The sequence below is a fragment of the Haemorhous mexicanus genome, chromosome 6 (assembly GCF_027477595.1).
Source record: "Haemorhous mexicanus isolate bHaeMex1 chromosome 6, bHaeMex1.pri, whole genome shotgun sequence".
Classification (NCBI taxonomy): domain Eukaryota; kingdom Metazoa; phylum Chordata; class Aves; order Passeriformes; family Fringillidae; genus Haemorhous; species Haemorhous mexicanus.
In genome coordinates, this window is record NC_082346.1 from 41,678,327 (window position 1) to 41,693,025 (window position 14,699).

At 36.7% G+C, this 14,699-nt stretch overlaps 1 protein-coding gene across 6 annotated transcripts in view; it reads left to right on the plus strand.

The window, feature by feature from the left end:
* MIPOL1 (mirror-image polydactyly 1) overlaps positions 1-14,699 on the plus strand; it is a 188,750-nt gene that overhangs the window by 44,716 nt on the left and 129,335 nt on the right. For all 6 annotated transcript variants that reach the window (XM_059849928.1, XM_059849929.1, XM_059849932.1 and 3 more), the window contains 3 exons: positions 5,720-5,906; positions 8,214-8,349; positions 9,296-9,401. In XM_059849928.1, the coding sequence (XP_059705911.1) occupies positions 5,720-5,906; positions 8,214-8,349; positions 9,296-9,401 (429 nt within the window). The remainder of the gene's footprint in view (positions 1-5,719; positions 5,907-8,213; positions 8,350-9,295; positions 9,402-14,699) is intronic.

Sequence of the window (14,699 nt, forward strand, 5' to 3'; positions counted from 1 at the left end):
ATAATTTGAAAGCCAATAATAAAGAATAGTAGTTAGTCAAGTGGAAATGAAGATGTTCTAAAGTAATGCTTTTACATGCAGAGTTATTGCAGCAAGTGTTGTAGATGTGGGATTTGTGATTTGGGCAAGATCAAGTTCTTTTAAACCATAGGAAGTGTGTCCTATTATTCCAGTGGAAAGAGGTTAGTTTTGTATAGGGCCAGGGTGGCTCTTTGCATAGATAGTTTTGTTGGATAGTGAATATTCCGTCTTGTTTGAAATTCAAAATGTTTGATATTATACAAACAAAAAAAACCTCACAGACACTCAAGTTGTGTTTTTGTTTAGAATGAGAAGAAAAAATATGTGATTGCAGCCCAGACAGCCAACAGCATCCTGGACTGCATCAAAAGAAGTCTGGCCAGCAAGCTGAGGAAAATTATTACACCTTTCCACTCTGCCCCTGTGAGACTCCAAGTGAATTACTGCATCCAGTCTGGGAACCCCAGCACAGAAGTGTGGGCCGGTTGCAGCAAATCCAGACTTGGCCAGGAAGATGATCAGAAGGCTGGAGAACAAGTCCTGTGAGGACAGACAGGCTGAGAGAGCTGGGGTTTTTCAGCCTTGAGAAGAGAGGAGTCTGGGAAGACTTCACTGGGACTTTCCAGTATTTGAACGGGACTTATAAAAAAAGAGGGAGAGCAACTTTTCACACAGGTAGATAGTGACAGGACAAGGGGGAACAGTGTCAAATTAAAACAGGAGAGATTTTGGTAAGATATTTGGAGACATTCTTTACCCACACAGTGGTGAGGCACTGAAACAGGTTGTCTAGAGAATTTATGAATGCCCTGTCCTAGGAAGTTTTCAAGGCCAGGCTGCATGGGGCCCTGGGCAACATGATCTCATGGATGGCCTCCCTGCTTACGGCAGCAAAATTGCAACTAGATGATCTTTAGGGTCTCTTCCAACCTAAAACATTCTATGATTCTATTATTAACAGGAGGAATTCTGGAGGCTTTTGTTAATTGAGGTTGACTACATCAAATACAGCACAATGTTTTGTTCTACATTTTTTCAAATGTACTTAATCTGACAGTGTCACAGTGTCATAGCTACTGAATTTGCAGTCATCTTTGCTCCTGCTCCCAGGGTATATGGCTCATTCTCTTCCCTTCTGCTTTTGCTTTTTCCTATTATGGCTCTTACTGCCATCCTGCTAGGGGTTTGTTTACTCATGCAGTCTTTTGCAGACAGATGAGAACATACTATGTATGTGCCACAGACCAGCTTAAAACAAATACTAGTGAGCTATAGGTAGAAAGCTGTAAGTACTATTACACATGAAGCTGATTTGGTGCACCTGGAGCTTCTAGTGTCCCCATACTTACCTGCAACCAGATCTGTAGCCTGTGTGCATGTTCCATTGGGTTTTGTTTGTTTTCCCTCACTCTTATTCTGTGGAGATTCCCTGCAAACCTCTGAGGTGATAAGTGCATTTTAGTAGGGTGCTGAAAGAATATAGACAGGGGGAAGGGGGAGTCCACCCAGCTTCTGCTGGGTGATGGAACTGCTGAATGTGCTGAGTGGTATAACAAGGGATGCTATTGCCTCTTCAGTCTTCCAGTTGAATCTGTACCTTCTGTGCATTTATCACTGTTGCTGTGGGATTCTCTAATGCTGTGCTTTCCCTGATCTCAGTGCTTATCCTCCGCTTCTCACAAGAAGCTGTGAGGAATAGTGGGTGCCTGCACAGTATGATATGTTTAATGTTTTTACTTGACTTTTTAACCACTCCCAGCTTAACAACATTGAATTCTGTTCTGCCCTTACTGTTTCAAGCCATGACAGCATTATCTTCCCCTTACGTCCCTCACAATCAATTCCCAGATTTAATTCTAGTGTCTTCATATTCCTTCTTCTTAACATTTGCTTTTCTTTCCCGCAATGTGAACAAGCTATTCATTCAAGATAAATACATACAGAAGATCAGCTGTTCAGCTTCTCCCTATAGTGAAATATTAATCTGGGCTACTGAACTTGCACCATTTTATATGGAAAAAATTTTCTTTAGCGTACTGAAGAACCAGAATCAGCAGTGGTGGTACCACTTAATGAAATCTACATAATTTTTTCCAAAGCTTGCAAGGCTGTTTTACCCTTTCTCTGATGTTTCCTGTGCAGCCTGATTATTGCAAATGCTACTTACTCCCCAGTGTGTGTCTGCAGCATTGGTAATTAGTGCACAGTACGATTTGCAGGAGGCATGAGGAAAAAAGCACTGAAGTGCATTGATTAAAATTGCCACATGGTTTAGCAACAAGACGAGCTACCATGTACCAAAGCCTAAATTATTTGACGTGGGGGTCATGGGCTATATGAAGAATAAAGTGGGTTTAAAAATAAAATGAATCCTGTCCATTGATCTGACAATGTTCAAAATGTCTTCCCCAAAGCATTCTACTGACAAATTTTGCATGCTGATTTAAAAAAAAAAATTACAGCTGTATTAAATGAGTAAAAACCTCTCACCTTTATGCCCTTGGGCAGAGTGCTTTCAGTTTTGGGTGGAAGAGGCTGCCATCATCTTCTCTCTAAAAAAGCCAGTGGAGAAAAAAATAGATCCTCTGTGTTTCACCTAATATTTCCAAGAATGCTGCTTACAGCCTTCCTGTGATGCTACTTAGTCTTACCCATGTGCTTGAGGGAATTGGATCTGGATGAAAAGGTGTCCTGCAAATGTATGTTGTCTAAAAAAGCAGCATTAGCATTAATAAATGCCAACACAGTTCTAGTACTATTCTAAATTCTCTTTTTTTCTTTAACTGCAATAATTTACAGTTAAAAACACATATCTTGACATGGCCCAAGGATTTACCAGAAGTGCAACTGCTAATGCAGATATTTACCTCATCATGCAGTCAGATGGTTTCAAAAATCAAAATCTCCCTCCCTTCTTGTTTACATCTCATATTCAGAATGTTGTAGAAACCCACTGGTGCTCATCTGACCCTCTTACTCCCTGCTGCTCTTCCCTGTAGGCATTAGTGATACTGCTGGGGTGGCCTGGGAAGTGTTGCATGTGACTGTATGGCTCCAGGCATGATGATCAAGAGTGTGGGAACCCAGGTGTGTTTGCCTTGATCCTTCTCCTAAGAGGGAGGGGCATGGAGGAGGGTTGAGTGAAGTAGATGAGGCCTTCTTCAGAGAACTGGAAGAACTCTCACGTTCAAAGGTCCGGGTTCTCATGGGGTACTACAGTGATGATAATGATCTGCTGGAAGCACAACAGAGGGCTCAGGTGATCTGGAAGTTGCTGAGGACAACTTCTGTTGTAAATGATTGTGGTGCCAGCAAGATGATCTCCAGTGGTCTCTGCCAACTTCAGTGACTCTTCTGTGGTCTCTTCTTAAGTCCTGGAATGAAAGGAGCAAATTAACAAAACAGGAACTGTGAAAAGAATAAAAACTTGCTCTCATGCTAAGGGAAGAGAAGCAGCCCGAAACATCATCTAAACTTCTTAGCTCTCTGAAGTGAGATTTTTCTTCTCCAACTTTCATAGGGCCAAAGTAGAGTATCGTGGTGCTAAACAAGGAACAAAGCTTCCTGGCAATACTGTCACTGGTTATTTCAACAGATATACATTGTGCTTGAAATCTTCCATGGAATGCGACACACTTCGCTTGAAGCACTTCACATATATGTATGGCTTATAGAATAAGTGGATGCCCTAGAGAGGAGGAGGAGGAAAAGTTGTCATGGCAAGTGAAGCATTGCACCTCCCCTGCAGCATAATTTGCAACTGCACTTATACAGACACTGCATCTGAGAAGTGAACAGAATATTTCACAGGAAGTTCTTTATAAAATAAATGAAATGGGAAACACAACTCCCTGTAAAATGCTTTGCAAGTACGGAAATTCAGACTAGGTTAGTTTTCAGACAGTACTTACTGGAAAGGATTCAAAGTTTTGCCCTTATGTATTGTCCCTCTAAAATTGAGTCAGGTTCTTGGAGTATATTTGGTGATTTTTTTTTTTTAAACATAAAGAACATACTTTCTTTAGAGATCCTTGCTCCTTACTATAAGGAGGAGTAAGAGATCAAATCTAGGGTTTTTTTCCAGCTTTTTAGATGTAGCAGCACTTCAGAGGAAATCTGCTCAAAAACCTGCAGGATTTCAAGCCAGTGGAAACAGTGTACACTTATTCTAAGAATCCAGGTGGTTGTGGCCTTGTGTTCTTTCTGCACTAGCTGTGAAATGTTATGAGGAACATATTTCAGTCACAGTACTGAAAGTAGTATTGTACCTATTGAAAAATATTTTATGGTAATGGTCCCCACGTGCTAAAGAAACAGAGATGCTGATACTCTGTTGGTTGTTGTTTTTCTAGTGTAAAGATCCATGGTTACAGTTTACAGAAATGGTTAGAGTGGATTCAAATAATTTTGTGCTGAAGTGGATGCAGAGAATACAGATGAGCAGTGGGTCCCATAACTTTTTCCTGGAGGTGGTAACAAACATAGCTTCATATTAGAAGTTAAACTGACTCCAGCCAATTCCCAAGTCATCTCTTGGGGCCCTTGGGCTGTTGCCTGAGATCTTGTGTCTTTCCTTGTTTAAGGAAAGAGGAATCTGTTGCAATACACTTGATAAACAGTTCTCAGTATTTTTTACTTGGAAGCTGTGCTTATAACTGTGTTTACCTGCACAATGGCAACATGATAGTGATTGATTTTTATTTTGGTCTATTTCTACTTGATTTCAACTGTATAGACAGTTTCTTATTATTTTTGAGGAGGATGTTATAAGGTGGATCAAATAATATATGCCCTATATTTTATCCAAAACGTTTGGAAACACTAACTTTATTAAATAAGCAAAAGCTCCAATGTTTGTTCTCTACTAATCTAAATGAAAGAATGAAAAATATATGCACCTTTTTTCCATTTCCAGTGGTTTTAGGCTGCTTCCTTCTCATTTTTAATATAATTCTATAATTAAAAGGTACTTGTTCTTACTTTATGAAAGAGCATTCGTGGTATGTGGATCTTTCTTTCATTTAAATGCCTTGATATCAGAAATATGTCCTAAAAATATCTAGTAGCCAAGCTAAGAGAACTAGCTATCACACTCAACATTTTAATCAGATAATTTTTCCCTTTGGCACAATTTCTGCTTTGCATTCTTCAAGTTCTTTAGTTGTATGAGCCTGTACCTCACACTCTCCAGGAGTGAATAATGGTGCTTTAAATTTATTGTTACTAATTGCAGCTCGATGATACTTCTTTTGTAGCCAAAATGGATTTGAAAGAAACCTCACTATAAGTAAGAGTCTAGTTATAACCTAAAAATTTCCCTCTCTATAGCAGAAATTCATCATATCTCACTATAGAAGAGCTGAATTTTGTAAGCGATAGGCAAATAATTTTCTACAGTCAGCATTATTTTAAGAAGTCATTTAAGGGGAGGAGGGATTAGGAAATGATGATGAATTTTTCATGTTTCCATGAAAAAAATCCAGTAAATGGGTTGTAATTCCTACCTACATCCATCCATGCTGTAGGTGACAGGTCTCGTTCCTTAGTGAACAGACAAAGTTGTGAATAGGGTACTAAATCACTTGTTCCTTTCTATTACTGTATTATATTCTTATAACAAGCCATTTTCAAATTAAAAATCTCAATTTGTGCTTCATTCTCCAAATGAGAAAATGTGTTTGCTTCTCTTCCCTATTAGAAACACACATCTTGGATCAGAAGAAAGAAGACTTTTGTGCTGAACTTCAGTTTTATAGGAATTCTCAAAAACGCTCAGAATTTTTTATCCAGCCAGAAACCAAAGCCCCGAAACTTTCAGATTTGCAAATAGCCAGTCAAAGAGGAGGAGTCCTAACTGACTGTAATTCTGGTTCTGAAGAATCAAGGTAAACCCAAGAAATATCCCTCTATACAGTTTTTCTAGATTTAAATTATTGACAATATGCACATGTTTTTTTGAGTAAATATAGGGAAATTTGCTTCCCATATGACAATCAGTAAGTCAGCTTTTTACTTAGATTCACCTTATCTCCCCTTCTCCCCTTGTGGAATGTAGCATTTCACCTCTGTATTGTTTAGCACTCTGAGAACACATGATCATTGCAATGGTTTACATCACACATTGTGGGTATTTCAATGACTGTGATTCTCTACAGAGAATTTTGAAAATGCATTTGAACAGAATACAAACAAATCTTGAAAACCTAGTAGTATCTGTGGCTTTACACAACAAGCACCTGAAATGTGATGAGTGAGTAGGAAGCAGGAATAAAGCAGGTGAAGTCCAGATGAAGCTGGAAGAGTGAAGATGAGAAGCTGTAGCAGTCTGTGACAGGAATCTGAGGACTGGGTAATGTGACTGAAAAGTTTAATACATACTCTGAAGATTTTAGTGTGTCATTAATTTTGGTCATTTCTTGTCACTAGTGTTTTCGCTGAGCGATGGCCCTTTATAGCAGTCTTAAAAAATATATGCACTCATTCTATATGTGACACAATGTACAAAGGTATAGTTAGCTGGCTAGTTATACCTTCCACTAGCCAACTGGTTAGGGAACGTGCTATCAGTTTTGAGCGACTTAGGCCGTCTGAATACCAATTTTCAACTGAGTGTCAGAGTTGTTTTTGAAAATGGGATCAAGGCTGCAAAGCCCTATTACACACTTTTGAAAAATACACTGATTCCTCACCTGTCCAGCAGATTCTACACCCAGTTTTTCTTTCTTCATTATGATCTAATGGTGACTGTTTGGGCCAAACCCAATTCTTACACTTTTTCATTTTCTTTCTTGCCTTTTTGCATTAGTGGCTGAGATTTGCTGTAAGGGCAATGCATCCTGCACTAAATGCCAAATATAATCCAGAGTGCTTCGGTGCAGCCCAGCACAGAGTCACCCAAAAATTGTTCATTTTACCTTTCACCAGTGCCACTCCCACTGAGATTTAGGCTTGTCTGGAACACTGAGATTAACCTCCCACAGCAGTCATCATGTTGAACCATCTCAGCTCCATGTATGTTATTTATATGTAGGATCCTAAAGCTATATGCCAAAACCTACCTTTGCCCAAATAGATTTTAATTAGAATATATGTTAACATTTCTTGATATAGAAAAACCCAGGAAATGTTAAGTCAGTGTTGATTTGTGTTTTAGATGGTGGTCCTGGTACTGCCAATGAGATTTGTCATTTTTAGTTTTAAGGAGAAGGGAGGAGAAAATAAATGCAGAGGAAGCAGGTGAGAAAAGTGTGGCTGAGTACAGATAACTAAGATAATGCCTAAGATAATGACTCTTTGGAGCAATAGATAGCTTTCTTTATCTTTCTAGGATGTGAATTACACATAAAGTAATGTCTACAGTGGAAGCAGTTCAGAGGGTGTAGCATTTCTGTGGCTACTTCTTATTGGTTATTAGCTATGAAGTGTATAACCAGAAAATGCTTAAAGAAAGCAAATGTTAAATATATTTGCTAGTTCCTTTCTAATCATTCATTTACTGATTTTGCTGTCATGTTACAAATGAGATCTGGGTGATCTGTGAGTATCAATGGATACCCAAGAAGTTTTATGAGAGTCTTACTTTGAGAGAATTTTTCTAGCCATTGAATCTTATTTTACATTGTCTATGGCTAGTAAGTTATTTTAAAACTCCAGGTGGCATACAGTATAGAATTCCTGTTGTCAGTTATAATGTTTAGAATCATACCATCATTTTACAGATTTCTTTGTGATAAATTCCTAGATTTTTTTTTTTATGGATATTTTCATATCACTTCCTCTGGAATCATCCTACAAAAAATTTGGTTTTCTTAGACCTGAGCATCACTTTGATCCCCAAATGTTTTATTACTTTTTTCTCTGTGTTAAGCAATGGTTTTTAGTATTTGCTTTCCTTAAGCATTTGCTGTTTATAGGCTTCATAGCCCATTTATATGCATCTGGTTTTTGCTTTAGTACTGTAGGATATTTATTTACTATTCCAGATTTGCAGATTCTTTTCAGAATTATAGCTTTAAGAAGTGGTAGAAGGGCATCCAATTTTCTGACTCTTTAATACATTTACAGTGGTTAACAGGTTTGTTAACAAGTTTTGATAATTTATTTCTGTGCGTTTTGTTTCAGAGGGGGGGAATAACAACTGGTTTTTAAATAATTTTTCATTTCTTTTTTTTCTTTCCCCTTCAAAAATGCAGCAGTGTAGTAAGAAAGGATAGCAGGACGCTCCCTGAGTTTATGTCCTCATGGAATGATGCTGAAGATTTAGGTGGAAGAACAGAAACTGCATTCCTTTTAAAAGAATTGGACACTCTGAGGGCCAAAAATAAAAAGGTACAATTAAGATATTCAAGATACCAATATTTGCTTTTTTATAATTGCCTTGCAAAACAGACATTTTAAACTGTGCCTGATTTAGTTTTGTTATTTATTTTAGTGCACCAATCACTAGCTTCCTGTAATTTTGGATTTTTAGTATTTGCTTAACAACTATTTCTCTGGAATTAAAAAAAACCCCTCCGACCTATTCTCTGACTTTTTCGATCAATGACATCGATTCTTGCACCCTGGATGAAAACCAGTGAACACCAAAGACTAGACCAGGATTTCATGGGTAGAATCCAATTAATGTGCCCTGATAACTCAGGGCACATTATTGAAGGGGAGAAAATTTCATCTTCCTTGGACACTGCATTGCTTCTAGTGTTAGCTGTGGTTGCACATGCCTAAACAATCTAACTGTCTCTAGTCTTTCCATGAGGTGTCATTGAATATTCAAACTCAGATATCTGTCCAAGAGCAGATTTAGTGAATACCCTTTAAAAGAAAGGCCTTGATATGTGAAAGAATACCAATCTTCCATCTGATTGAAGAACATGAAAAAATATGCATTTACACCAGTCTTTTCAGACTGTGATATCTGTATCTTGGTAGGAAACAGGCTATTAATGCAACCACCTACATTGTATTCCATGCAATTCTGAACTTCCTCAGCAAGAAGGACTACAGATGGTGATACCTGAGGAAGAGAATCACAAATAAAAGCAGTGGCATGTGCATTGCTACTTGTCTCACAGAGCAAGATAGCCCAGATATTAAAAAATATATTCTTAACATTTGTTCTTTAAACAAATAAATATAATAAAATGAACTCCTGGTTTAATGCTTAGTGTTTGTATTTTGGGGGTGAGAAACTGTTGTTTGCAATTTTATTGTGGTTGAATTACTTGTTGACAGTTTCAGCCAGATAAGAATCTTACTGTCCATTTGCTCAATTCAGCTTCAAGATAAGCTGGCTGAAAAGGACAAGGAGCTGAAGACAATGAAACTGGACTTAGAATTGCAAGATAGAGCTACAGAAGCTAAGATTGCAGAAAGGATTGCAGGTACAGTAGGCAAGCGTTTAACAGATGGCTGTATGGCTCATACAGTACCCGTGGTTGCTATATGACGTGGCCTAGTGAATGTTGGCTTTATTTGCTAAAGGAGGGAAGATCTGACTTTTTTTTTTATGTGTGGCTGTTTAGAGTTGCTTAGAAAATAGATGGCTTTAACATCCTGGTACTGGTATTAGTAGGAGCTTTACCTGTATTCATACTGATTTGGGCATTAAATGCATTGTTAACACCATGTCAATCCAATCACAAAAAGGTTGTTTGTTTTGTTGGAAGGTCCTGAACAAACAAGGGGAAATAATGATTACCAGTGCCTCTACCTTTCAACCAGCAGTTCAAATACCACTTATTGTTTTAGCTGGTTCAGAGCAATACTACCCCCTCTCCGTGTTTGGAGATAGTCTCACATTCACCTCAACCAGGCACCTGTGCTGTTCTTGAAAAATCTGCTCTTTTGGTAGCTAAAATGAATTTTTGTCAGATGATGCCATATATCCAGTGAATGAAGTTTATATGAATTCTCAGAAGGAAAGGTTTTTAAGTTTATATCTGAAAGTGAACGTGTGCTTATATTTGTTGTTAATTGTTCTTTGGATAGACATACAAGCATGGAGACAGTTTGTATTCTATGCTTGTGGAAGCTGCTAATGTAATGGAGCTGGGCTTTCTTATTATTGAAAAGTGACTGTGTGTATAGTGTACCCAGTAGATGAAAAATAATTTCAGGTTTTCATGAAGATGTTTAAAAAACATTAATGGGAAAGCTTTTATAAATTCATTGTATCATTTGTTCAGAAAGAAAGTGTTAGCTTGGTAAAATTGTTTCCTCATAGATCACACACACTTCATATAGTATTAATAGTACTAGTAGCTGTCCCCAAAATATTTGTACTAAAGGGAGGAGTAACTGTCTTCAGGAAAATGGAGCAGATAATAAACTCTCTAGCTGAAAAACAGATGGCTGACATTCCACTTAATAACAAACTCCTGAGAATATGGTATAGTGGGAATATCATAGATAGAAAAGAGACTTCCCAGATTTTCTGTGATGGGGGAAGGGAAACTCAAATCTAATCAACATCTTAGGAAAAAAATTGAAAACCGGCATAATTTTAATTTTTATTTAATTTCACATAACTGCTTGCTTTATTTTCACACAGAAGAAAAATCTGCACTATGTGTCGTTGTTATATCCACCAACAAAAGCTAACGCAGATTGTTTGGCTTGAATATGAAGTTTTGTGTTTGTTCCTGGATATTTGCCCAGTGTTTTTCCCTCTGTACCTGGTTCTCTTTGGTAGAGGTGTTCATTGCTCATTAAAACCTGGAAAGAAAGGTGTGTCAAAAACACAGACAGTTTCGTTTTTATGGATACGGTTGAAATACTTGTAAGGAAATTGTTATTTTCCTACACTACTGCTTAAATTTTCTATTGATGTCCTAAGCATATTTTTCTCTTCAAAACAGAGTGGTATGAATATGGATATAATAATTTAACATGCTTATTCTGTTTTTAAAGGAAGAATAAACCAAATTTTAAAGACAGCTGCATAGTGTAATAACAATGACCTTTAAAAATAACCTTTTTTTTCTCCTTTTATGAGTACAGGAAGTATAAAATCCTTTAAATGCTAAAGAGAGAGGGCAAGAGGCTCCTTACTACTTAAACTGTTTGCCAAAAGGAAGCATCGTTAATACTTCACAGTTTTTTTGCTTCCTGTCTTACAGTTCTAAGAATGTTACCAAATTTGGATAAATGGTTTAAAATCTGGAATTATGTGAACCAAACTGGATTTGTGGAAGCCTGTGTGTGTCTCTCTCATAAAAGCCTTGGGGAGAGTTCTAATGGACAAGCAGAACCTAATAAAGAACAGACGGTGTGTTCAAGGAAAAACTTATCCCCCTGCATTAAGTTCTTTGAGGAAGGGAGAACACATGCTGCTGCAATTTCAGGTTGCTAGTTAATGTTTAATTACTGCAGTGTGTAACACATGGTATAGTGAAGCTTGTAAATATGGCTGTTTGCATTTTTATTATTACTTAGTACTGACTTTATGATAAGTAAGTGACTCCACAAAATTATATTGTAAAGAACATAAGAAAGGTACACCATAAAAGTGTTATCTACTTTGAGGAATATTAGAATTCTGTTTTAAAAGGTAACCTTCTAATTGATAGGTTTTACCTAAACAAGCCTCATGGAAAGAATTGAAAATTGAAGACAAAGGGCATGTTGAAATGAAGCTACAACAGTCTACAGAAACATATAATACAAAGGTTGTCATTTTGTGATTTTTAAATTGTTCAAATAAAAAGTAAAGAAAAAAGAGTAAATTTGTGCAATGCTTCATGAGAAAAGAAGAAAAAGTAGAATTAAATCAGAAGATATACATGATGGAAGAAAAGTATTATACTGTGTGAAGTAAATAACTTATTTTCAGAATGTTTTTATTTTTAAATTTTGTTAGCTAGCCTTGAAAACATATTTTAAAACTTCCTTGGATCCCTATCTCTATGTCAGCTAGTTATGGCTAAAGAAAATTAGAGAATTTAAAGTTTTGATTTCAGGCTTTTAGGCATTAAAGACTATTGTTTCTGGTGGACATAGTTTCCACAGGTTCCTGCAGTTTATTCATTATTCTTCTGTTGGATTTTGTGTCATTCTGACCCAATGTCAGAAGGTACTGTTAGTTTCACTCCCTGTCATGAAGAAGAACAGAGGGGGAGGCAACATCAGGAAAAGCCAGGGAAACACACATCATAAAAGAACAGACACCAGCATAGTGCAAGTGAAAAAGGGAGCACAAGGTAGGAAGCGGGTATGAAAAATAGCCAGATCTGAAATTTGGGTGTGCAGAACTTTCATATGTTGAACAGAAAAGGGAATGGGTGTCACCTGTGGGAATGGAAAGGGGAAGGAGCATACATCTTCCGAGGACAGACTGGAAAATCAAGATGGAGGCATTGCAGAGGAGTAAGTCTTCAAAACAGCTAGCTGAGAGAACAGATCTCACTTTGCATGGATGTATTTAGTGACTTCATTTTTTCCTAATGGAAGAATTAAGCAGGGGATATATGTATGAACTTCTAGAGGAAGGAGCTGGTTGAGTGTAAGGGAGAGTTGTAGAGCGTAATGGTAATAGACTGGAAAAAATATCAAAGCCCTATTCTCAGAGTGCCATTACTGCAGCAAGATACACCATAGTTAGCATCAGAACCAGAGCTCCTGGAATATTTTTGTTACTATCAGAGTATATATTGAGACAAAGAATAATTCTGAACAAAAATATAATAAAAATATTTATCCTTAAATCGTTCTGTAGCAACAGCTATTCCATGAGTTGGGGTTTTTTTATGCCAGCATGTTAATAATGTTACCAAAATTTAATACTTTCTTAAATCAACACCAGCTCAGCAAGATTGAGTCCAGCCCTGTTAGGGATTTCACACCATTTTTACTGCCTGAAAACTGTATTAGCATTCTGTAGATGCTCTCTGAAAGACCAAGCTAATGATAGGAAATACAGTGTGGAAAAAGAGGAAAGCAGTACTTCTAACGTTGTGGTATATATCACACAACTTTCAGTCTCTTGGAAACTAGGGCAATATACCTACAATGAAGTCCCTATTTCGGGTCAGTTTTTATGAAAGTGTTGTGAATATACATTTGTGGTATTTTGGAATTCTTGAATATGGTGTGGAAATATTCATGACCATTATTTGAAGCTGTCTAAATTAACTTGAAAAATAATTACTGAATATGCATATGCAATAGATTTAATAGCAAAAGTAAAAACAAATATCCAAGTGGCTGTTAGCTTAGAGTTAATTTGATTTAATATCCATAAAGTGAGAGGAAATAAGTAATCTTGCCAGTAATAAACTTTGGGTGGCAATAACTTCCAGCACAGAAGAAAAGTATTTTCCATTTCTTCAAAGCTCACTTTAGAGTCCCTTTTTAGATGTTATTTTTCTTTCCTGCATGTCATCCATTAAAGATTAGCTGTGGAAGGTTGGAGCATGGAGAGATTATGAATGACAGAACAACTCCTGCAGAATAATAATCAGTTTTTGGTATTTAATGCTGTTTGACTTTTGCAGACACATTTCTTATTAACCTTTGGTACAAACAGAAATCCAGGTTCCTGATATCTCATGGAGAAGATGAATTCAAGATCCTCTTCCAATTAAACTGAAATAAGGCCAATATTGGGCTTTAGCCAAGAGAACTCAGTAGTTCCCAACTCTCATGTTTATAAACCTAAATATGAATGATATTTTACAGTGTAAGAAGGTAATACTTATATTAGTATATTGCCTATAGTATATAGTATATTACTATAGTATATAGTATATATATAATGCCTTATTACTTAATAAGGCATATACTTCCCTAAACTAGTTTTCTGTGCATAATTTATTTATATATTTAGTCCTTATAACTCTTAAGGGGTTTGTCCTATTAAATGCTTCATTATGAATACTATTTCCTGAATATATTTTTGAAATATTTCCTGATAAATAACACAATTTTAAAAATAGCTGCCAGATTTGAATGCTCTGTATGGGAAGGTAGACAATCCATCTAAAGAACAGAAAAAAACCACAAGGTGGGGGCATCGTTACTGGGAAATTCTTGGCTTAATTTTTAACAGCTTAATTTGAAATAATGTGATTTTACCTTCAGATTGTCAGAATTGTTGATTGTCAAAAAATTGTATACAGCTCTTTGAAGTGCAATATATGATGAGTGGGTATAGATTAAAATGTCTATTACTAAGCTATTTATCAGTGGAACTTGTACGTAAAAAGCAAGCCAGTTTCTTCTGCATTTTTTATGACTAGTCTGTCCTTTCTTCCACACAACAAGGGCTAGGTGAGAATTGAGTTTTATTCAGGAATAAAAATGTCTGCAAATGATCTACTTCTTGGGGCGTTACAAAACTTTCCTTTAATGTGAGAAATTATGACTTGCAAACTTTAGTGCAATGTTTCTATTTTTCCCCTAAAAGTAAATATTCAGGTATCAGCAATTACCCACTGCAGAAAAAAGTTTACCAGCATTATGGTTTGAATTTTGAAGTCAGCTGTGTTTAGTGTGTTAGAGGCAGAAGCTTAAGTATTGTACAGGGATTGGCTTTCACAAGAACTGCCTTGGGGTCTGTGTATAATACTCTCTCCTATTCTTTCCCACTTTATTTTTTTTTAATTTAATTGTGATCTGAGTACATAAAGAAAACCTTATACAGAGCTGCCACTAAGCAACTTTAGCCTTTTATTAAGAACACT